The 25,207-nt window shown below is 41.3% G+C and overlaps 2 protein-coding genes and 1 long non-coding RNA gene across 5 annotated transcripts in view; 1 reads left to right on the top strand and 2 right to left on the bottom strand.

Annotated features, from left to right (window-relative positions):
• Nucleotides 1-25,207, bottom strand: part of RUNX1 (RUNX family transcription factor 1) — a 176,051-nt gene that overhangs the window by 20,495 nt on the left and 130,349 nt on the right. For 2 of the 3 annotated variants that reach the window (XM_083735094.1, XM_083735093.1), the window contains one exon: nt 20,245-20,436. The exons of the other annotated variant lie outside the window; for it this stretch is intronic. In XM_083735094.1, the coding sequence (XP_083591220.1) occupies nt 20,245-20,436 (192 nt within the window). The remainder of the gene's footprint in view (nt 1-20,244; nt 20,437-25,207) is intronic. 3 annotated transcript variants of the gene reach the window in all.
• The window catches only part of KCNE2 (potassium voltage-gated channel subfamily E regulatory subunit 2), a 220,475-nt gene that overhangs the window by 189,543 nt on the left and 5,725 nt on the right, over nt 1-25,207 (top strand). The window lies entirely within an intron of this gene.
• Nucleotides 9,994-20,157, bottom strand: LOC310842891. Its single transcript, XR_014563371.1, has 2 exons — nt 12,190-20,157; nt 9,994-11,810 (listed from the first exon to the last, which is right to left on the bottom strand). It is a non-coding gene; the product is annotated as an uncharacterized lncRNA (long non-coding RNA).

Below are 25,207 nucleotides of genomic sequence, written 5' to 3'. Positions count from 1 at the left end.
GCCCCAGAAGTGTTCCACCAGATGGGATGGGATGAACACAGCAGTGGAGCCAGTCTGGTACTCCTGGCAGTGTGTCACCACAATGCTGATCTCCCCACTACCTTATGCTGCTGGTAAGGCACATGGATAGTATAGAAATCCAGAGGTCCCTTTTAGGCATGTCCAAAGTCCGTTTTGGGGGCCTAATCCAGCCCGCTGGTCGGGTTAATCCAGCCACTGTGGCAGTTTATTTCCACCTCAGTACTAAAAAACAACAACTTCAGTCCTAAAAAAGCTCAGCAACTCTTCGATCTTAAAAAAAGGTCAACAACTTTGGGTGGCCCTCACGGCCCTTCACTCCATCAAATCTGGCCCTCTTTGAAAAAGGTTTGGACACCACTACTTGATCCCTCACCCTTTCTGCAAGCTGAGTTGCACCCAAACTTCCAACAGGCCCACCTGCTGGTAAGCACCAAGCAGCTTCTGATAAACCCTGTTCACATATAATGAAGACATCAGGAGAAGGTGGCCACATGTACACACATTCATTTTTGCATCGTCTGAAATGGTCTCTGAATACCACTGTGTACAAAGACGACTCTTCACAGATTTTTCAAGTTTTACGGACATCTAGAAAGGAACCCTCCGAACAGACACAGATGTCTTTTCATAAATACTGTGAAAACATGTACATCAGGGACTAGAGCCTACCATTGTCCCACACATTTGCTGTAAGCGCATATATAATGTATGAAGAAAGGCAGATTGAAATATGATTGCTGTAATTTAGAGATGCTTTCTTATAAGGAACTTAAGAAAGAGAGTTTAGAAATGATCCCTGGAGGAGGGGTGTGAAGCCAAGAGCAGAGTGAGAGGGAAGCTAGTTAGGTATTTCTGTGTGGCAGTAAAACATTATATTAACTTCTTAGTGCGATCTCATGTGAGTGAACTTCTGGCATCAGAAGTGGAGGCCAAGCAGACTTCTGAAGCAGGAGCAGCTGAATGAAAAACGTGATAAAGTAAAATCATCCATCTGTGAAGGCAGAGGAAGATTTGAAGCTTCACAACAACTTCCAGTTTGCAGAAGAATAAAATATTAAATGTGTTTCTTTCCTTTCCAGTAAACATTCACCCATCTCTCTGTAGCCTTATCTAATGATGTTCTCCTTGCTGAACTTTAACTGAAGTGCAGACGCCCAGGAAGGCTGCAGAGTGCAGACTGCTGGTGAGATGATTGGTAGAATTGGTAGTAAGGTTGTATTTCAGTTTGCAAATTGGTTCAGGCAGTGTGAATCAGGGCTGTTCACATTAAAATGCAAACAGAATGCGTTTCTCTCTCGTCCTTATATTCAACACAGGGCCATCAACACTGCTAAAACCTGCAAAGGTGTTTTTCCTTCAATGGATGTACAATAGCAGGGGCTGTCAACCTGTTCCCTACTGCCCACTAGTGGGTGTTTTAGGATTCTAGGTGGGCAGTAGGGGTTCTGCAGCACAAGCTGAATCCTCCTTCCATCGAGCACTGATGGGCGGTAAGGAAATTTTACCAGCAAGAAAGATGCATTAGTGGGCAGTAGGTATAAAAAGGTTGACTACCCCTGTACTTTTTTATACCTACCGCCCACTAATGCATCTTTCTTGATGGTAAAATTTCCTTACCGCCCATCAGTGCTCGATGGAAGGAGGATTCAGCTTGTGCTGCAGAACCCCTACTGCCCACCTAGAATCCTAAAACACCCACTAGTGGGCGGTAGGGAACAGGTTGACAGCCCCTGCTGACTACCCCTGTACAAGAGGGACGCAGGTGGCGCTGTGGGTTAAAGCCTCAGCGCCTAGGACTTGCCGATCGAAAGGTCGGCGGTTCGAATCCCTGCGGCGGGGTGCGCTCCCACTGCTCGGTCCCAGCGCCTGCCAACCTAGCAGTTCGAAAGCACCTCCGGGTGCAAGTAGATAAATAGGGACCGCTTACCAGCGGGAAGGTAAACGGCGTTTCCGTGTGCGGCTCTGGCTCGCCAGATGCAGCTTTGTCACGCTGGCCACGTGACCCGGAAGTGTCTCCGGACAGCGCTGGCCCCTGGCCTCTTGAGTGAGATGGGCGCACAACCCCAGAGTCTGTCAAGACTGGCCCGTACGGGCAGGGGTACCTTTACCTTTACCTTACCCCTGTACTATAACAATCTCTTGGTGCGAAGTTGTGCTTCATACATTTAGAAAGCACAAGTCTGCCTATATAAGGGATTTGTTTCAGTACAGGAACAAAACCCAGAAAATTTAATGAGTTCTTTCTAGTAGCATGTATGTAAATAGTAAGTAAGCACAACTTTAACCTTGGTATGAGAGAGACTTCTCTGGTTTCCAAAAGCAAGATGCTGGCATCTAAGACGACTGATGTGTTTTGGACTGAAATAATTCTATGCCCTTTAAAACACAAATCATTGGGGTTTTTCCCTACCAGTATGTTAAAAAACAACACCAAACATGTTATCCAAAGTCTTGTTTGAGTTCTCATTTCAAGAAGATTACATACAAAACGGCATGTTTTCTCTTCCTCCCTCCCTCCTTTTCAGAGTGCTGATGTAGCTGAATCTCTTCATTGCAGATAATGCTGAGATACTTGAAGGCAAAGGCAGACAATTACCAGCCTTTGCAAGCATTTAAAAGATTTGGGCCCTGAAGCAAAATGCTGTTTACCAAAGAATGAATGTGCCACTTGTACTTAACATAGGGAAGTTTGTCTGAACTCAAACATTCTGGATACTGGCCACCAGTGGACTCTAAGAAAGGTTTATAGGTGTGAGATAACATCAAGCTCCTGTCTGCATTTCATTACTTCAGGGCCTTTGCTATGCTTTAAAACAAGAAACTGCAAGTACCAACAGAGGTATATTATTACATCTGCCTCTGTGTTCACCTACTGCAACATTTAATCCCTCTCTGTAGAGAGGATCATCATTGACTATATGATTTGGACCACCCTGTCAACGGACATGGCCAGAGCTTAACTTAGGATACATGGGAAGAGTTCCAGTGAGATCACTAAACCTGTGCCAGTTTGTGTCCACTGAGAAGCAGGTGTATCACCTTTGCCTATATGCCACAGAGTAGAAATAGGGAATTTGTTGTAGGTCTACAACTCCCATCGTGTGCATGCACGTGTGTGTGTGTGTGTGTGTGTGTGTGTGTGTAAATAGCAAGACTTTAAAAAGACTTAGGGATAAAAAGAGACATCCTGAAGGTTTCAGAGACCCATCCATGTGGGGCAATTTCACTTTCCAACAGTCAATAAAAGGAAGCATGAGCATGTCAGGTAAAAGGGACAAAGCTACAAGGATGTTCTAGTAATTTTAAACCAGGAGGAGCAAATATACATTTTAGTGCAAGGTAGGTTCAATGGACACCGTCTTTGCCTAATCTCAAGTAAAAGAATGCTGCACCAGGAAACAAATGTTATAAGGAAGTATTTCCTCTTTCTTCTTTTCACAAGGTCTCTGTCTCTTCCAAATGCATGACAGATTCTCTCTCTTTCTGAAAATGTCTCTAACAAGGCTTTCATTGTCTCAGACAGGTGTGAAACTGGAACTGATTCACAGCCAACAACCCTGGTATCAGAGCCAGCTCTTCAGCTGAAAACATGCACCAACCATCCAGTAATACCAACACAGCCAGCCAGAGACTCAACAATTTAAGGCTTAACACACACACACACACACACACACACACACACACACACACACACCATAAATCAGATGATGATGTGCCAGCCAACCGTCGGCTTCTTGGGCAGATGCCTGCAGACTGTCTGTACAGATCAGACTGTGCCTGTTTGGGTTAGTGAAAACATTTTTTCCCCCTTCTGAAGATGAGATGCTGGGTGGAGCAACTAGTTCAAACACATCCCCGTTGGCCCTGTCTTGTCTCAGCCACCTTCTTGCATATGCCTTTTATGAAACCCTTTTATTCGCAAGTATGGTAGGGAATGTTTGATGTACAAATGCAGGGGGGATAGTCACACAGACCTGCATTTTATTTGTGATGCCTTGCAAAACCAAAAACATAAAAACCAGTCCATAACTAATAGCACATATAAAATGTAACCGTCCAGGGGAACTGGCCTGACTATTCAGCCACAATGCTTCCCTGGCTCAAGTGGTTGATAGCTCCTTACTTCAACAAGATAAGTAGGAGAGCAGCAGGTTTCTGCGCAACAGTTGCCCATCTCTGCTCTGCGACTCTTATCTTAAGAACAGCCCTGTTAGATTAAACCAAAGGTCCACCTAGTCCAATGTCCTCTTTTCATTGTGCCCAACCAAATACCTATGGGAGACCCACAAGCAGGACCTGAGTGCAAGAGTATTCTGTTCATTTGCTCCCCACCAGCTGGTATTCAGAGACATACTGCCTCTGTCACTGGAGATACAATGCAATCATCATGGCTAGTAGTCTTTAGTATCTTCTCCATCCTGACAGCAGCCCCCATTACAGAAACAGTCTAGGTTGTCCTATACTTTACCTAGGTATGCATGGAACCTCCAAGCACCTACTCTAGTTCCCTGATACAGGGGCCTTCTCGGTCTCACCTGCCAAAGCTGCATCAAACAGAACAAATCAACATAACAGATCGGCTTGGTTTGAGCTGAATATGCAGTAACACTGCCAAACAAAAGAAAGACAAAAAACAAAAAACAACCCATGCCAGTCCAAAGGCTAATTGTGCCTGAGGCACAGCAGCAAACAGCACCATCCCCCCAAGTGGAGCTGCATAATACCCAAGGCTGTTTGAGTTACTTTGGCACTTGGACAGGTCAAGAGATTTTGGAAACCACAAGCACTTGTCCTCCTTTCCTGGCAATAAAAAGGCAATAAGAACACATTAAGTAACAAACTATTGACTACCCTTCCATGACACCCAAAATCAGCTGCTTGAGGCAGATGCCTCACTGTGCCTAACAATGGAGCTGGCTATGCAGGTGACAAGTCTCAGTCTGCTTTGCCCAATTGATCTGTGCAACGGTGAGAACAGGCCTTAGATTGGACAGCCTCCTGCCTCTTGAAATTTTGTGAAAGCTAACCTTAAATGCAAGACATCATGAGGTTCACTCTTTGCCTCCTGTCTCACATCTGTGGCACTATAAGAATTTAACAAGAGTCTTTCTGGATCAGAGAACAGCCTTCCTCTCTCCCAGTGGCCAAGCAGATGCAGCAAGTAGGAAATGAGTACAACACCTCTCTCCCCATTAATATTTCCCAGCAAATGGCAGACAGAGGCAGACAGGCTCTGGTACTGGAGGTAGTTCCCTGTCACGACTAGTAGGCATTCATAGCCTTATCCTGCATAAATGCGTCTAATCTCTTTTTAAAGCCATCCAAGTCTTGGAGGTGTCAGTTCCTCTGCCCTGCAACTACCCCTAACCCTGTAGGCAGTATCAGGGAGGCAGAGGGCCCTTTTAACACAGAAACCCAAAGAACCAGAACTCGTAGCCTCTTCTCCTTATTCTTCTCAGAAAATGGCTCACCCAACCTGCTTCTTTATTCTATGGCTGTGTACGCACCATTCTTATGATGCACGTGAGTTTCTCCAAAGAATCCTGGGAACTGTGGGTCCTGGGAATTGTAGCTTTGGGATGAGGTAAGTTACAGCTCCCAGGATTCTTTGAGGGAAACAGTGTGCTTTAAATGTATGATGTGTATGCAGCCTATAACCCTCATGAGAGCAAACAATGCACGTATGGAACACCATGGAGGATGTGTGTGTAGAATTATTTGGCGAGAGAGAGCTGACAAATAGAGAAAGGGTTAGTGGGTGCACATACCAGTTCTCTGGCCAACATCACCTCCCACCCCCTGCCCAACAAAACAGTTTTGTATTCCTGTTTTTCTCTGGCCTGTCCAGATACAACACATACAGAGTGTTTTCAAAAGTCTATTTGAAGGATTCGCCTCCATACCGTCTGAGGGGAAAAAAACCCTTCCACCGAGTCATCTGGGTTTGTTTCTATTTCTTTTTTTATTACTGTTATTCTTATTATCATCATATTTCCCAAGTGAACAGGTTGTCTACTGCTTCTTCCTCAATTGAGAGATGATTCATGCCCTCACCAATAATAGAGCGACATGCTCACAGCTGTGGCCCTCTTGGTAGCTGTTTTCCTGTCACACCCACCTGTTGGGTTTTGTGATTTTTGGCCGGACAGCCCGACCACAGCTGCAAGGGTGGTTTGATGGCATGAGTCATGAATGGAAGCAACAGGATAGGCTCACGCAAGGGCATGTCTCGAAAATTGTAAGAGAGATAAAAGTGAGTTAAAGTATTTGGAGACAAGATTTTTTTTTCTTTCTTAAAGAAAAAGAACACATAAGGCCACCATGCCACTACTGATGCCTTTTTACAGATGTTTAAGCAACTGATATTCAGGCAAATGGTGGTATTCAACTAAGTTTTATGCAGAGCAGAAATTAATGGACCTAACAGAATCATGTTCATTAATGAGCTGTGTTCATTAAGACTGTGGGAACCACTACAACTTTGTCTGAAAGCACCACACAACAACAACAACAGCAGCAGCAGCAGCAATAAAAGAAGGGAAATAAAGATATACTGAACCACCGTCTGATTGCATCGTGTGTGTGCTAGCACACCTATAAATATTTTAGAACATATCTTAAAACTTGACTATAGGAAATGTTGATGCCAGGGGCCTGCTGCTGTTACTTCTAGTTTTGCCATAAGAACAACACAAAAGGTTTTATGCTGCCTAGCATCAACCTATCATGGGGAGCTACCAGTAGAATCATGGCATTTTTATCCATTATTGTAGACTGGGGAAACCACCTGGATAAAAACATGACCCAACAAGTCCTTAGATGTTGGCTTCCCAACCACTTATTATGCATACTGTTCAAATTACCTTCATAGTTTTGAATAAATTTGGAAACAGCCTCTGTGAAGGAGTGCAGTGCACAATACCAGTTGCCAGGTGATGCTTTCAGTGAGCATGGAGAGCTTCCATTCCAACATCACCCATTACTGATAATGGCTGCTCCTCTGACCACTTTTTCATGCCAGGTGGGAGAATCACAGAATAGCCTGTGATACGTGGTACAGCTCTGGTATGAAGACTCCATTACGTGCAAGTCTCATTCCACTTCTTCCATGGGAAAAAGCAAGTATAGGAGAATTTCCCTTTTCTGATCCATCTCTCAGGTAAGGGTGGTAGAGCATCTGCTTTAAATGCAGGAAATATCAGGTATGATCTCTGGCATCTCCAGGTATGGCTGGGAATGTCCCCTCTCTGAAACACTGGAGAGCTGCTGCCCTGTAGACAATACTGAGCTAGATGAACCATAGTCTGACATGATGTAAAGGCAGCCTCCTCTGTACTCTATGTCTAGATAAATTTCTGTGCCTCAGTGCATCTGTTTGCATTTGGGAGACCAGGTCTCTCTCACCATCTACTCAACATTCTACTTTCTCTGTATACTGTAAGACTCTCTAGTAACTCACAGAGACCAACAAAGAGGGGGATATAGTGGGTATTGCTGTACTAGGCCCAAAGGAAGAAGGGGGCTCAGACTATGATCTTCTTCCATTGCAAAAAAAAAAAAAAAAAACAACACCACCCCTGCCTCTCTAGCCCTCCATGAGAAGAAAGCAATTACACTATACCTAGAAGTCTTCTCTAGTTTTCTCTAGTTGTCCAAGGTTTGAAGATAAAATATTTGAATGGTTAAATTAAATAATGTAGTATATTTTATGTTCATGTTCTATTAAAAATGTGCTTGTGACTGGCTACTCTCCTTACTTAGAAAAATCAATCTGGATCAGGACCACGGGGGTTGATAGAACTTTCTCTGTATGCCATCATTACAGCAGCAGCAGCAGCAGCAGAAGTGTTTTGCAACAGACTCTTATATAGCATTTTCAGGTAACGGCCAATAAAAGAATATTTTATGTGTAGCCAAAATGTGCGCACCACACTTTTTGGAAGGGGGGAGGGGAACTATTCCAGAATGCCAAAGAGATATTAAAAATATCTCTTTAAAAATTAACATAATCTACATTCAGTCTCATGGCTAAGATTTTCAAAATCAATAAACAATGTGTGTCGACTCTATTTTAGGATGTACACAGAAATCTGCCAAAGCCTTCCAAATATCCAACTTTTTAGACCTCTGGATTAAGGCGAGCAAATTTCCGAGATGCAGACTGAAAGAAACCACTTGAAGTCCACAAAACCACATCTAAAATAAACAAACCAAGGGATGCTTCTCTTTACGCTTATACCGTAAGTAAAATGGGGTTGCAAGCTCAAATTTGCTAAACTGAAATGTGGAGAGAAACACCATACTTTCCCTAACAGCCCCAAAGCTCACCACTTGGCACTTGGATCATGAACTGACGGTTCTAACACAGAAAGAAGTTAGGCTATCAGTGGGTGGTAATCAAAATAATCATGTGTGGGCATGCGTCTGAAGCTTAGAGAAGGGTGGACTGATTTCAGCAGGATCAAGCACTGGTCAAGTCCTTGACACACCTGATTACTCATTGTACAGAGGGAGGGAGGAATTTACAACATGGGAAAATTGTCTTGTCAATCATAGCAATAAAAAACTGGTAAAAATATACATCTAATTTTTTTTTTTAAAAAAGCAATCTTCTCTATATCAGCTTTTTGGAGAAAGGGACATAACTCATGCTTTGCCAGACCCTGGCATCTGCAGATAGATCTGCCAAAGACACAGGAGAGCTGTGTAGATGATACTGAGCGAGATTAACCAATGATCTGAGTCGGTAGCTTCCTAGGTTACTATGCCCTAACCTCACACAGAGAGTTTATAAGTGCAGATATGAATGTACCGGTATGTATATCGCCACCCTCTCAAAGACAGGCCACACAATCATTCCAGCATTTTTCCTGCCTGCAAAACTACATGCTCCTGCATGTGAACACATCGTTGACTGGGTGCTCTAACACAATACACCTGAATGTATTTTGGCATGGCTGATGGTCACATTGTATTTTTGTTCACATATGGACTGACACCGAAGGATAAGACAGGTAGGAAACCTAAAGTAAATTTAAGTGAAAATGAAAAGAAAGTTGCACAGCGTAACTTTGCAGAAGGCTAAAATCATAACTTGTTGAAGGCAATCTCTTTTAATGGTATCCCTTACATCAGGATCCCCAACGTTTTTCAGCCGAGGAGCACATTTGGAAAGCTAAGAAACTGTTGTGGGGACCAGTAATGCTCAGAACCTTCTCCCTATCCTCCAAACAGGCAGGATGCTTACACACACCCCAAAACAAGTACAAAACAGACAAAAAAGCAGGCAACCCTCCAAAAAAGGAAGGGGCAGAGGGCCTTGTTGTACACCATGAGGGAGGTATGAAGGTGCCATGGTGCCCATAGGCACTGCAAGTTGGGGCTAAATATGAAGACAACCTCTTTAGGAGCTTTCTCCACTTCTAAAGCAAAGTCATTCTGTGGCTGCAAGCCTGCAGGTGTTGCCTGTGCAGTTCTCACAAGCCAACATGCATCAGCAGAGGCCTTCCCTCCACAGTTCTGTCCTTCCACCACAATTAAGGTTAGAAGAAGCAGTCTATTCTAGCCAATGGAATAGTTTGGGGGGGGTGCTTAGTGAGTGTGTGTGGTGTCCATGATAGTTTCTTTTGTTTACAAATGCTCCCACAGGCTACCCAAAAGTTTGTCAAACCCTGATTTGGAAGCACCTAATTGTCTTGTATAAACCAAGAAGGGATTTTGATTTTTTGAGAAATGCCTTTGAACAGCCCCTTCCTCATCTCACAAACTTATGTTTTGAAAGCCTCCTGGTTTTCAAAGAGAATTACTGTGTGGGTACTGTTGGCTGCTTTCGGAAATCAAAGGATACAAGGCCTGTGGAGCTCAAAATATGGCTCTTTGGAGGGTGTCCTGCACCACTTAGAGCACACATGCCACAGTGTGCACGAATTTGATTCAGTGAGCATTTGCCTTTAAGGTGTTCTTCTTTATTAATTTTTGTTGTATTTACCATGGGAGGTAATTCAAGCTCTGCTAACAAGCTATGAAGTGTTCTGCCAATGTGGAGATTACAGGCTTTTAAAAAAAGAATTCAATGGAGAGTAAAACTGGATTTGTCAGTTAAAGACTAAGAGAGATTTTATTTACCGGAGTTTTGCAACACGCACCTTTAATCTTCGTAACAGCTGGGTTATTTATGGGCCCATACTATGCTTCAAAAGCCAATAAAAAAGAACATCAATATCACTAGCATAAGGTCTCAACTAAGATGTGTCCACAGTTCAGAGTGCGTCTGAAGTCTTGTATAAGAAGCATACCTGCTTCTGCTTGTATTTTACACAATAAATAAAACTCACCTGGCTTTCTTATTCTACACTAAAGAGCCTAAGTAATATATTCTGGGCTGGATCCAGACAAACGTAGCTGAACTTCAGTCCCAGTGAAATCAATGGCACGCACATCATGACTTCCGCATCCTATTGATTTCAGTGTGATCCAAGTTCAGTTAGCCTTAGTTCTAATCCAACCCACAACTCCTTTAATCCCCCACCCCCAGGAGTTCAGGGAAGGGTACAGGCTTACCCCTAATCCTCACCATTTCATCTTTACAACTACCGTGTAAGAGTAGTGAGACCATAGATCTCACTGGCCCAAAGTTTCCCAGTGAGCTTCATGAACTACCTCCTTGGTCTAAGTCCAACGTATGAATTCTGGAAAGGAAGGAGCATTGCCCTTTCTGCAGTGTGTTACAAGGACTTCGTGAGCCAGGGCTACACCCACTCCTCTGAATTAATTAAGTGCTCAGAACTGTCAAAATGATAAGTGGCAGGCAGGTGAAATACAACCTCCTATTTCTTGGTGCAACTGAAGTGAGGGAGCAAAACAAAGCAGCAGACACTTCCCCTCTTGGTCAAGTCATGCCAAACTAAAATTCAACTTTGAGTTTAGAAGGGAGCCTGGATGGTATAGCACTATGCAGCCTAATCTCTTGATATCTTTAAGCTGCAATTTTAAGAATTCTTAAAAGGAGGAATGTTCCCATTGAGCAGGTAGCTCTGTTAAAGGCAGTGCTGATGAATATCACTTAATTTTTTAAAAATTTCTGTTGTTAGGGGCTATTATAATCTACAGTGGTTGTTAAGTGGCACTTTATTTAGACAGGTAGGATACTACAGTGGTTAAGAATCACAGAATCATAGAACTGTAGAATTGGAAGGGACCCCCAACCTCTGCTTAAAAACCTCAAGACTACCACTGTCAAACAGCTCTTACTGTCAAAAAGTTCTTCCTGTTGTTCAGTCACAATCTCCTTTTTTGTGACTTGAATCCATTGGTTTGGGCCCTACCCTCCAGAGCAGGAGAAAACAAACTCGCTCCATCTTCCATGTGGCAGCCCTTGAGATTTTTGAAGCTCCCTCAACCATTCCTCATAAGGCTTGGTTTCCAGACCCTTGTTCTTCTAGGTTGCCCTCCGCTGCACACATTCCAGCTTGTCAATATCCTTAAATTGTGACGCCCAGAACTAGACACAGGATTTCAGGTGTCTAGAGCAGACTAAAGCAGTACTATTACTTCTCTTGATCTGGACACTATACTTCTGTTGAGGCAGCTTAGAATAGCATTAGCTTTTTTGCTGCTGCATCACACTGTTGACTCATGTTAAGCTTGTGGTCCACTAAGACACCTGGATCCTTTTCATTTGTGCTGCTAGTAAGCCAGGCGTCCATCTTATATTGGTGCAGCTGGTTTTTCTGGTGACCTCTGTTTCAGTGTATCTGAAGAACAAACTTAGTTGGTCTCTAAGGTGCTACCTGAGGGACGCAGGTGGCGCTGTGGGTTAAAGCCTCAGCGCCTAGGACTTGCCGATTGAAAGGTCGGCGGTTCGAATCCCTGCGGCGGGGTGCGCTCCCGCTGCTCGGTCCCAGCGCCTGCCAACCTAGCAGTTCGAAAGCACCTCCGGGTGCAAGTAGATAAATAGGGACCGCTTACCAGCGGGAAGGTAAACGGCGTTTCCGTGTGCAGCTCTGGCTCGCCAGATGCAGCTTTGTCACGCTGGCCACGTGACCCGGAAGTGTCTCCGGACAGCGCTGGCCCCTGGCCTCTTAAGTGAGATGGGCGCACAACCCCAGAGTCTGTCAAGACTGGCCCGTACGGGCAGGGGTACCTTTACCTTTACCTTTAAGGTGCTACCGGACAATTTTTCCAATTTATTTATTTATTTCGAGAAAGAAATGGTTGGTGTTCAAACCATCCAGTATCTGCATCTGTTTAGCCTTTAAGATAGAATGTAGGAGGCGTTAGCCAATATTCAAATGAGACTTGGAGATTTTCTCAGTGCTCATTTATCTATAGGACAATGGCTTTGTGATGCAAACATGCCTTCCTAACTGCAGATTACAACTTATTAGTTTCCTGCAGCAATTGGCTTTTCTGTCATCAGCATTCTGCAAATCAACTAATTAGTAGGCAAACAATCCTATGATAATTTGCTAGACTCTCAAAACAGGATATTATCTCTCTGACCTGTGAAAAGATAATCCCTTGTGTTGGAGAATTCTCTTCTCACCTTATTGCCAAACAATTAATTTAGTTTTCTGCAGCTGATTAAGTGTAATAGTCTAGGCAGGAAACAGCGCTATTGTACCTTGCCAAAGATCTGTCAGATGAGCACACATGAATATACCAGAATGGCTCAAAGAAGAAAAAGCATGGCAAAACATTTTCTAACTATTACTTCTGTGTCCATATAGCAAAGATGTTCTGCTAAGAATCTGAAGTGAAGAAGCATTCACTGATCTAGTAATGTTTACTACCTTTTAAACACAGACAGAAATAAGTTATTTACAGTCCTAGTAGGAATAAACTGAAAGAGACTACTGTTAATTTATTGTAAAAATTATGTGAAGTGTTTCTAATGAATAGGAAGGAATAGCTTCTTTGTGTATTATATTGATCAAAAGTGGCCTGTAATTAATATTATCAACATTCTGACCCTAACATGGAAGTGACTTGTTTCTACTAGATCAGCATTTCACATAAGTACCCTGATTCAAGAAGAATGTATTCCAGTAAACAAAAAACAACAACCCAACAAGCTATGGGCCTGTTGTTATGCCAAGTCACTAACAGCAACAATCATTTGTTTCAGTGGAATGAGGCAGGAAAGGGGAAGAAGTTTCCCAGGGTCAGCCTCCCACTCCTCTAAAAGGTGCTTCCAGCACCTGTAAAGCAGACAGAAGAAGAGAGTCTCATCTTTAAAATGCAAAAATAAAAAATGGTGTTGTGGTTATTCCAAGGAGAAGAGAAAAAAGTGGGAAATCTGTAGTCGTCCAGATGTTGTTTGGCTACAACTCCCACATTCTCTGATCACTGGCCATGCTGGCTAGAGCTGAAAGGAGGAGGTCTAATAACGGTTGTATAGGTTCCTCTGGAATACTGTAACATAACTATTCATCTGGAACAGAACAGGTTTTTTAAACTATGTGCTTTTAAAAAAGATTCCACACTGAAAATACAAATTTCAGTGCCCTAAAAATAATATGATAATTGTGTCTGAATTCTTCACACATTCTGTTTTTGAGCATTTCATTAAAACCCACAAAAATACTAAAAACGTAGCGAAATAGATCAAGCTATGGAAACAATGCTATCTACAATTCCTTGCGGTCAACCACACCAGTGTGTTTCTTCAGCTCATGGGAACTATGATAAAGATGGATGTTTTCAAGAAATGATTATGACAGCATAGGAGACCTTGAAGATATCTCTTTAAACAAAGCTTTTTTCACCTGGGAAGCAATGAAAAAAATATTACTGCAAAGTTTAAACATTCCTGCCTTTTCCAAAGAAATGATGAAATAATCTGCCTTCTTGTGTTATAAAATGCAGTTTTGGTTACTTTTGTCCTTGTAAGCATGTTTTGGTCAATATAATTGGTCACAAGCCTTTTAAAAGGCTTACTTTAGGTGTGAAAATATCCAGAGACATTTCTTTTAACTTAAGTATTGTTGTTGTTTTTAGGGGATGGAGGAAACTCATTTTCTCAATTTTTTAGCAGTACATAAAATCTTTTACATAATGCAACCAGGATCCAAATAATTGCATAACTAATGCTGCAAGAACAGGGGAATTTTGGACTTATGTTTCCTGAACAGCAGTCTTCATGGTGTATGGCAAACCAATTTGAAACTGACAGGAAATCTCAAGAAGAGTTTAAGATGTGGCATAGAGATTCTAAATGGGTCATGGAGAAATAAAACAATTGACACATACTTTAGGTAGATGATTTGCGTCCTGGCTTCCATTTTACGGGGCCTGTCAGTATTTTTTGGAGAGATTCAATTGCATACTGGAAATTTAGGTTTATACAATTAAAGTAGATTAAAGCACTCTGCCAACCCTGTGCTTTTTGAAGTTAGGAAACCAATAGGGAAATGCACTGAAAAGTTTGGGATGAACAAATGATTAATGGAAAGACATATAAGAACTGTGTAAGCAAATCAGGATGAATACTTATTGTCATATAACCTCTGCACAAGTGCTCAATAGATACTGGATGCTGTCTATCCTCAGCGTAGGTTTTGTGTGAGCAAATTAGGATGGATGCTCAGTAAACAGGCTGTTTGGAAGACTCCCACGTCAGTCAAATAATAGCAAAAAGAAATGCAATGTTCACACACTCAAGATATGTAAAACTTCATGAAATCAAATAGATAACACATTGAACTCTCCACAGACTGGAAGCCAGTGTGCTGCAATGGTTAGACCTGGGAGACCAGGTTTCAAATCTCTACTCAGTCATGAGGCTCAATGAATGACCTCAGGCCAGTTACTCATTCTCAGGCTACCTTACCTCACAGGATTGTTGTGAAGATAAAATGGGAAGGGAAGGAAATGTCTATGTCACCCTAAAGTCCTTGCAGGAAAGGTGGAATAAAAATGTAACAAATAATCACCATCCCAAGCACATTTTGTTACAATGACCTAGACTACTTTCTAGGAAAGATAGCAGAGGGTAATTAGTAAGGAGGTAGAATGATTGCCTCTTGATTCCTCATACACCCAAGAGCATCTTGCCATTATGCGCTTTATATCTTTTACAAATTCCCATATGCTTGAACCATAAAACAAAAGATTACATTGCAATAACCCATCGTAAACATAGCAAATTTGTTCTAGTGCCCCCTTTTCAGAAATATATTGTTTCTTCCAGTTCAAGAGGGTGGTATAAACAAGAAATGTTATGATTAATCTTATGAGCTCTTATGCTGTCAAATAAATACTTAAGAAGATGGAGCACATGGCAATGCAACATCATGACCGCTGTGAGCACTGCTCAAGCATTACCAGCTCTTCCAGGACGTTAATAATGGTACAGGAGCAGGGGTTGGCACTCTCATCCTAGAAATAGTTACCCATTGCCAGAAGTAATGCAGCAAAGCACCAAACAAAATTGGAAGAGGAAGAATAGGAGAAAACTAGATGGAGGGCTTGCCTAGAGGAACCTTATAAGAGAAGACCTTTTGAGCACTATCAGTGAAGCTATATGTATATAACAATAAGATTGCAACTGGAAGACGGCAACGCATACAAATCCTTTCCTTACTTGGCTACTACTGGATAGCACACTAGCTTTATTGAACTGAGACTGTGCATACTGCATCCAGTGTGCTCTGCATCCAGACCATTACTGCCTGAGCTTACTACAACAGTAGTAAATATGCCAGAGACTTACTGAACTCAAATGCTTAGATTGGACTGTACCAACAACAATACTAGTGTGATGGCAAAATATATGACATTATGGTAGTTTGTACAAGTTGTTCTTTGTTTTTATAAATTTGTAATTTGTTTTTGTATACTATTTAATAGAATTTTTAATACAAAGGAGTTAAAAGCATTACTAGGGCTAGTTTCTAAATATCACAAGTTTAGGTCATAAATAAGCACCTGAGAGATATTTGTGTATGTTTAAAAGGGCTGAAATATTTTCATACCACTAAGCTACTGTTTACTCCACCCATGAAAGGGAGAAAGGAATTAACTTCCTATTTTTATCAGGTTTCATATTTCAAACAAAAAGCAGTTTCTATGATGAAAGCAAGTCCAGGCAGGCTAGTGCCCATAAATTGCTTTAATAGACTCCTTGATTTCTTTCATATATATATATAAGAAGGAAAATACACCTGTCCATTTAGAAGTTCAAAACCTATGCCTTCACAGGGGTGAAGGGGAATAACTATGCTTTCAAGTTCAAAAAGAAAACTATTCAGTGTATAAGTACTGATGCAATTCTGCAAGCAGATATTTATATAGAGGAAAATAATTGTCATAGATGGAAGCTTTTATGGAGGTACTGGCACAGAAGTTGAATAAAGCCAATCAACCCAAGGGTAATCCCTACAATCTCACGAAGTACAGGTTCTATTCTTTGTGAGAGAGTCAGCAAGCCCTAACTGAAAGGCAGTAGCATAAAATCCAGCCCAAACAGAATGGGAACGAGGTATAGCCCCACCATGGGGAGGAGGGTATATACACCGGCAGAAGAACTGTCTGATAGTAAGAGCTATTCGACAGTAGAACAAAGTGGAGAGTTGTGGACTCTTCATCCTTGGAGGTTTTTAAGCCGTGTGTCTTGGGTGCTTTAGCTGAGATTCCTGCATTGCAGGGGGTTGGACTAGATGGCCCTTGGAATCTCTTCCAACTCTATGACACATTAGCAACTGAAGTGTTATAGGCTTAACCTGTACACGGTTTGCTCTTTTTCTCAATTTGGGTTGAAGTTGCGGGGGGCGGGAATGCATTGAAGTGCAGCATTTCATAAGAAACGATAGATATGGATTGTGGCTATTGATGTGTGTGCACTGTTTCCTAAACCAGTGGTGGGAACCAGTACAGGGGATCTTGCCTATATTTTATTTGCTTTAAGTACACTCTAATTTGAGTTCACTGTATTTGTCTTATGGCTTTTAAGTCTCTTAGTTATAGGCTTTCAAATGTTTTGTCCACAACAAAAATGGGAAAGAAATGTGCCTTATGACAAGCAAATCCTAAATTTCAACACAGAGTCCAAACAAAATACAAAACCATGGTAGGTTAAACTAAATCTTGTTTCCTTTAATATCTGAACCAAAGCCTACTGATAAAACATGGTTTGTTTAAGTTCAGCAAACCAGTGTCTGAAACCAAAATTTGAAGCTTGTTTGCAAACCAGAGTTTACATCTGAGTCACTGTGAATCCATCTGAATTGAGTGCTGAGAATATGGGAAACAAAAACAACTCTAAATCATGGTTTGCCTGCTTCATGTCTACTGTTCGCATAACATGGTTTCATATTAAATCTGAACCCAGTGAAATGAACACAACTAAGCATTACTAAGAATTAAAATGACAATATATTAAAAAATTGATTTTCACCTGTGGAAATACAAACAATTTTGCATCAAGTCCAGTAGACTGTGAGTCTGCAGGGATGAATTTTACTTCTTTTCTTTTTAAAACATCTTGTTGTTTTAGTTCTGAATACATTAATATGAGTACTACTACAACAGGTACTTATAATGATAATAAATAGACCACACCACTGAACTCTGTTAAAATGCAATAACACACTTGATTTAAAACAAGTGAATTGTTCTGTTCAAAAACTGTTCAAAGTATTTATTACTAAACTGGAAAATAAACATTAGCTTTCTAAGAAAGGGTCATATGTCATTCATCCTAATTTCAGACATGCTTAATTATGTGTGTAAAATATACCTTTTTAAAATACCTTTGAAAAATATACATTAGAGGGTATTTAATCAAGTCCTTCAAGCACTTAATTCCAGCTACTTTCATGATGATAGATAGTTGCAAAGCAAGATATTTAAAAAGCAAAAAACAAAACCAAACCAAAAACCCAAGACAGGATTGTTTTAATTTGTTTACACTATGTGGTCTGGAATTATAGCTGGAGCCAAGCTTCAGAGATAGCTCCCAGCAAAATATAAGCTAAAAATGCACTTTGCTATCTTTAAAGCATGCCCTGATCCCAATCAAGGTACACAGAAGTAAATTTCATTGCCATCAGCAAGACTTATTAAACATGCTAAGGGCTGGAGAGGTCCTATTAGAAACAGCCCTTTGTTTGCTCTGTAACAAATGGCTTAAGTGTTACAGTTGAAGGTACTGTTCCCCAACATGGTATCCTGTAGATGTTTTGAACTGCAGCTCCCATCATCCCTGACCATTGGGCTATGCTGTCTGGGACTGGTGAAAGCGGTAGACCAAAACATCTGGAAAGCACCAGGCTGGGAAGACTGCTTTAGGGCAATACTTAGGAAGACGCTCTGCTGGATCCCATGTGATTCACATCTGAGTAAACATATACAGAATTAGACTGTATATGTGTGATAGCTGTGTGGTAGCTTTATTTATCTTTAGTCGCCATGCAAAGACCTTTCTTTCTGCCCTTTCCTTTTGGCCATTAACTTGAAGGGTGGCATTGCAGCCTCTTTTACTGGAATGGAATGCGTAAATCCTGCCCTTTATCTCGTTATTGTTATTAAATATTCTAAATTGGTTTTATTGTAAGTCACTTTGGATCACTCTGTGAAAAGAGCAACTATATATATAGTTCCGGCTCCTCTCAGGTGGGTGCCATTGCCATTATAAGAGAATATCTTATGTTTAAAAATATATATGGCTGAAATTTTACTACTCTCGTATATACTGGAATAAACAGTAGATTCAGTTTTTAGAGTAACTTAGGGCTTTCACCTAATGCTGTGCCTGACTGCCTTTTCTAGCATTTTTCTATAGTTCTACAGCACTTGGAGTCTGTATACATAACCAGCCACTCCAACGTCATCTTATGAAAGCAGGAGTCTGAACTAGGCTAAAAGATAACTTGCAAACATGCAACAAGGAGTGAGTGTTGCTTAATAACACAAGGTCAGTCTGGAGAATTTTGTGATTAAATAAATTAGTTCCTGGTTTATCACAGGACAGTCTTAGGGTGTTCTGCTGTTCCTGCAATACGGTTGACGACATACAGATTAGTGCCTCCGTATATCACTTTAATTATTTTTTTAGAGGTCAGAATAGTTAAGGGATGAAATCATTATACTGATATATACATTTTCGTACATATTCTTTGGTTGGAGAACCAGAAGTGCAAATGTCAAAGGGTAGCTGCATTGTGGTTTGCATATTGCATCAGGAACTGTGGATTCAGAACCAAAATTCTCCCCCATCCCTACATGGAGAGGAAAGTGGGATCACCCAGGAAACAAGCTCAGTGTGATGTGTGGAAATGGTATCTGAATATCCCTTTGAGCCGGTACTGACGACTGCTGTTAGTGCCTTGAAATTCATGGCAACACCACTCATACAATTTACTCAAAAGTAGAACAACTGAACTCCTAGATCAAAGGATACAAATATATATCACATAATGAATCATAGAATCACAGAATTTAGAGTTGGAAGTTCATACTCTGATACATTTATACTGTGTATGAACTTGCAATAAAAGCCTGGTGGCTGCTTGTTTTTCTCAGAGAGAAGAAGCCACCAGGAAGGAAATTTGCAATGGAGAAGCAGTGGACTGGGGAGTAGTTTCCACTCCTTCTCTGCTCTAATAGCTCCTTTTCCTAGGGAAAAGCAGCATCAAACTTTCATTGCATGAAACATGGACACGCATTCTAAGCTGCAAAGCATGTGCCTCACTGCTATGCATATATTGTAGCCAGGATCGGCTGACCCATGCGGCAAGATCTTCACTCATCCCTTCTTCCCTGGTGGGGAGGGAAATGCCATTTTGTGGTTCTCCTCAGGTGCCAAAATATTTTGAGCCGGCCCTATTTGTAGGATCATTGTCGAGTTGATTATAATGCTGTTAATTGGCAGAAGGAATCCCACAGTAGTGTGCAATCAGAGAAATGAATGAGCATTTGTTTTGGGAGAAAGACTCTGCCTAGTTTCTTCTACACTGTTCTTCACCAAAGCTTTTCCACAGTTGTTTTGAACCTTACGTCAAACTCAACCTTTCCCACATTGTCTGCTTGCAATTGCTGTCCTCTTTCACCAGCAGCGCTAGTGCTAGATGTGCCAGATGAAACCCACTGGGAGGGGCGTTGGGGAAACTGTCCCAAAGTGCCATCCTATACAACAGATCAAGCCAACCATGATTCCAATGGCCAATGGATGACCGTCTCCTTGATGCTCAGGGTGGAGTGAGGGGAGGAAGTTCAGGTACTTACCCTGAATCTGGCTCTGAGGCTGAGGGTTAAAAGCAGTGGTGTGGTTCAAGGAAGCTCTTGGGTTAGGAGTGGGGGCTGGGTGGTGTGGGCTGACCCTTATGGCTGTGCGACGCAACTGCTCCAATTCGCTCAGACGCTCTGAAAAGGACAAACTCCCAGGCTTTGTCTGCTCGTCTAGTTTCTGACGGTGTCCTATTGCGGGGAAGGGGAAAGAAGATGAGAACAATAGCTGACTGACACATAGCAGAATCTGTTGCTGTGTATGCACCCTATTACTATGGTCAGAAAGTCAACAGGATCTATATTGCAGGGTAGTCTAGCCAACGTCGAGGCCTTCAGATATTGTTGGATTCAAACTCCTATCAGCCCCAGCCAATTTGGCCAATGGTCAGGGATGCTGGGAGTTGTAGTCCCACAACATTTGGAGGGTACATCATCAGCTACCCCTGAAATATTTACTACAAATATGAAGGACTCAACTCAACTAAAACCCGATTGGTTTCAATAGGATCTGAATATTTATGTGGATTGGAACTGAGATCTTCAACACACACCACAATGTTGTTTATGTACACGCAACTGCAGTTTGCTCATGTTCTACATAATTATTACACTGTCAGGGAATGCAGACCCAGAGAGCATGGGAAGAAGCCATATGCCTGGTCAGATAACTCATCCAACTAGTCAATGCAGTCTTACTCATCACGTGCTCCCTGATATTTTTTTAAACCAGAGATGGCAAGGACTGAAACTGAGACCTTCTGTCTGCAGAGCAATGACTGAAGACTAATGAGTAAAGGCATCCTGTCTTGTCTTCCTAAGCTCAGAAAGATTATAGTACAGTTCAGTCCTCTGTTAACTCCCTTCATGGATCCTGAGGAACATCAGAGGGGCCAGGGGCTGCCTCTTGGTAGAAGCTGCTCTACGCCCATGGGACAATGTGCTTATGGGAAATCCAACTTGGAGGTATGTACTTATTGTATGCGGTACGTGGGTGGCGCTGTGTGTTAAACCACAGAGCCTAGGGCTTGCCGATCAGAAGGTCGGCGGTTCGAATCTCTGCAACGGGGTGAGATCCCGTTGTTCGGTCCCTGCTCCTGCCAACCTAGCAGTTTGAAAGCATGAAGTGCAAGTAGATAAATAGGTACCGCTCCGGCGGGAAGGTAAACAGCGTTTCCGTGTGCTGCTTTGGTTTGCCAGACGCGGCTTAGTCATGGTGGCCACATGACCTGGAAGCTGTATGCTGGCTCCCTCGGCCAGTAAAGCGAGAGAAGCGCCTCAACCCCAGAGTCGTCCGCGACTGGACATAATGGTCAGGGGTCCCTTTACCTTTACTTACCTTTTACATTGCAATGTAAAAAAAAACATATTTGTTGAACAACATTTCCACTTTCCTTATTGGTGACTGATTCATCTCTGTACCAGTGCAGTTAGACAATATCCTAGCAGCACTCAGGAAAAGGAGCTGGTGCTGGAATGATGCACGCATACTGTCACACTTGGGATGGGGTGAACATATCAGCTGACATCAAGAGACTCACAAAAGGCAGGACATTAGCAAATATTCTACCCAAATATGGAATTCTTTCCCCCTTGCTCTATTTCTTTCAACCAGTTCCTTTTTATTTTGTCTGAAAAGAGTGAAAACGGCTGCATCTCTGATTCTGCTAAACCTTAAAAAAAAAAAATTCTACTCCACTCCTTTCCCTAAACTGCTTCTATTTACTTACTGCAATGAGTAAGTCTTCCTTTTGAAGGAATTCTTCTTCTTTAGGAGATAGCCCCTGCAGTTTTAGTGATGGAAACTCTTAGAGAGAAGAACCTCTCCAAACATATCACATAGACTGATGTGTGTGCTGTGGGCAACAAAATCCACAACAAAAGCCTCTTGCATCTCATTCTTTTGTTCCTTGGGGTATTGAATAAAATCTGAACGCATAAGTGCCATTTATTTTCACCTGAGGTGGGTCATCAAATGAATATCTAGCCCTGCCTGAAAAAGTCAAACGTGTCTCCTGCTCTACAGAACACTATTCCACACAGCCCTGAAAGCATTTTCATGAGGACACTGGACTTCTTTTTTTTTAAGGAGGGTTCTAAGAGGAAAACACACACTTAAAAGTAGTGCCTAGTAGCTAAAATTAAATTTTATAACTTGTGCTGATGTTCCAAATCTGAGCAACTCGTCTCTTCTTCCTCCTGCCAGATCCTTTGGCACAGCTCACTGTGTCTCGGATTCCACACTGAGTTATAAATTATCACAGGAATGAAAGGGGAGAGGAGCACAGGACTTGAGAAGTGATTGTATCTTTTACACCCACTCCACTCCACTTCCCTCCTGCTCTTGTTAAAAAGATAAAAAGAAAAATACTTTTATCTAATACTTTTTTATAGTTCAAATGCAAAAGCCTTTCTTTCATTTGTCAGTAATGCAAATTCAAACTTGGATTCAAGACACTCGGCTCGAATGCAAACACTTGGAGTCGTGCAAGCTGTGTACATATGTAAAATGTCATCGACGTGGTGATTATTTTCAGCCTCATGGCTTGAACGCCTTGAGGTCAGAATCTTGATTCCAGAGTAACGCCTGGCAGATCTAACAATACATATAAGATACAGTTGTCATTAGAAGTTCAGTTCAGAACTATTTATGCATCCAATTTAACACGTCTGTGAGATGCCTTCCTTTCATATTTTCGTCAGTTGTTATTCTGTGTGGTTTTCAGCATGACTTTGAGGACTGTTATTTTTCTGGCAAGATGTTTAATGATAATAATAAAAAATCTACTGAAATCTATTAGAATAATACATGTAATTAATTAAATGTTCAGTAGACGTGGTTGTTGTCTTTTTATAGCACCAATTGTTGCCAATTCTCTTCATGTTAGATTAGAACCACTTCATGCTACAGAAAAGCACTTGTTTGTGAATGTTGTGATCAATGAAGAGTCTAGGTCCTCTACACAGGATCACTCATGTTGGTTCTTTTGGGGTTTTTGCACATGAACAAGAGATTGGCTGCAGGTTATTAGCCTGCAAATGAAATAAAGAGATAAATCCACATGGTCATCCTCACATGTGACATCTGCACATCATTTTCATCACACACCATATTTCTGCATAGGATGTTGTATACACATGATGCAGTCCAGTAGATACTAATTTTCTTGCAGTTACCAGTGCTTCCAAGAGTTAAAGCAGTTCCCTTTTTGATAGCAATTAAGGGGTAAGATCTAACTTAGTGTGTGAAAAAAACACAACCCATTCATTCATATGGATCTGCAAAATTATAACGAATGAAGTGGCTGTATGTATGTGAATAGTTAACACCTACAAAATGAAAGATATTAGCAACTACATTCCAAGTATTACTTAAGAGCCCAAACTTAGGAGCCCCAGTTTCAAACCATCACGAATCTATGAATCTGGGGGCCTGGTTTTTGCCCAGTGACACATTTTCAGCCTGACCTACAGCAAAGGATTGTCACAAGCTTAAACTAGGGTTGGGCCAGATGACCTTTGTGGTCCCTTCTAACTCTACAATTCTATGTTTCTACTGAATCTACGTACAACGTTTTCCACATATGACGCAATGAATCATTTTAATTAATTGATCCTCACAAAAACAGAATGTGAATTTAAAACTGAAACAAAGTGTCAGTGGGTTAAGTAATATTTCTCACGTCATCCTATATTTTATCAACATGCAATGTAATCTTGTACATGTTTCCTCAGAAATAACCCATACTGTTTAATGGAACTTACTCCCAAGCAAGTGTGTAACGGATCACAGCCTAAACAAAATGTTTCACATTAATGAAAGAAGCCTTAGGGTGGATGGGGCTAGAAATATATTCCTTGGTATTCTTTTTAATCCAAATGCACTATAATCTAATGACTGCTAAGATGATGATGATCATCATGATGATAAGAATTTTTTTTAGAATTTTAGTACAAAATGTCATATTTTGCTTTTTATGCAAACCTATGCCTTTACCATAAACTCCAAGATTATCAAATCAATATTTTCCACAGCTGCCTTTATTTTGTGTCCCCAAGTCCAACAGGCAAATAAGCAGCATTTGGGGATTGCAGGCTTCTCCACTGAACAACAGGAGTCTTGACCCATGACAATGAACAGCATGCACAGATGAGGGAGAAATATTGCACCATCATCCTTATTCTCAGCTCCTTTACTCATTCAGCATCACTTCTGGAAAAGCCTCCACATAAACAAACTAGGTGTGCAGAACTTTCAGAGGGGTAGACATGTCAGTCTAGTCCAGCAAAAACAAGACTCTTATTTATAACACGCAATTGGGAATCCTTAAAAAGGCAGGTTCTCTAATGAGGCACAGGATACCAGGTGTCATGTGGAATGCACATGCCAACCTCTAAAACTGATCACTCTTATCAGGGCCTGATTTAGGTTTGATGAGGCCCTAAGCTACTGAAAGTAATGGGGCCCTTTATATGTCCAGCTGTCCTTTGTCAACAACAAATTGTTGCTGCGTTTTGTGTTTAATATATGCTATATGGTAATTTATGGATCTAACAGGTATCTAAAGCCATTTGCACGTAACAAAATATGTATTTTATCAAAATAATTGTTGAACTGAAATACAATTAAGAAGTATATTAATAGTGAAATACAATTAGGAAGAAGTATATTAATAGTGAAGTACAATTAGGAAGAAGTATATTAATAGTGAAATAATTATTAATCTCAACCTGTATGTAGGTTTTATTTTATTTGTTTTTTATCTTTCCTTTTTTTTTTGGAAATGTACATCCAATTGTTTTTTTCATTTAAATTTTTTGGGGGACCCAAGAGAGTGGGGCCCTAAGCTATAGCTTGTTTTGCTTATACGTAAATCCGGCACTGATTGTTATGTGGGAAGGGTCCTGGAGGTGTACACCCAAGTTGTGGATACACACGTTTCTGTACACAGAAACGTGTAAC

This window comes from Podarcis gaigeae (assembly GCF_964106915.1).
Source record: "Podarcis gaigeae genome assembly, chromosome: 4".
Classification (NCBI taxonomy): Eukaryota; Metazoa; Chordata; class Lepidosauria; order Squamata; family Lacertidae; genus Podarcis; species Podarcis gaigeae.
The sequence above is the reverse complement of the archived record's forward strand: the minus strand, read 5'-3'. Positions and strand labels throughout refer to the sequence as shown.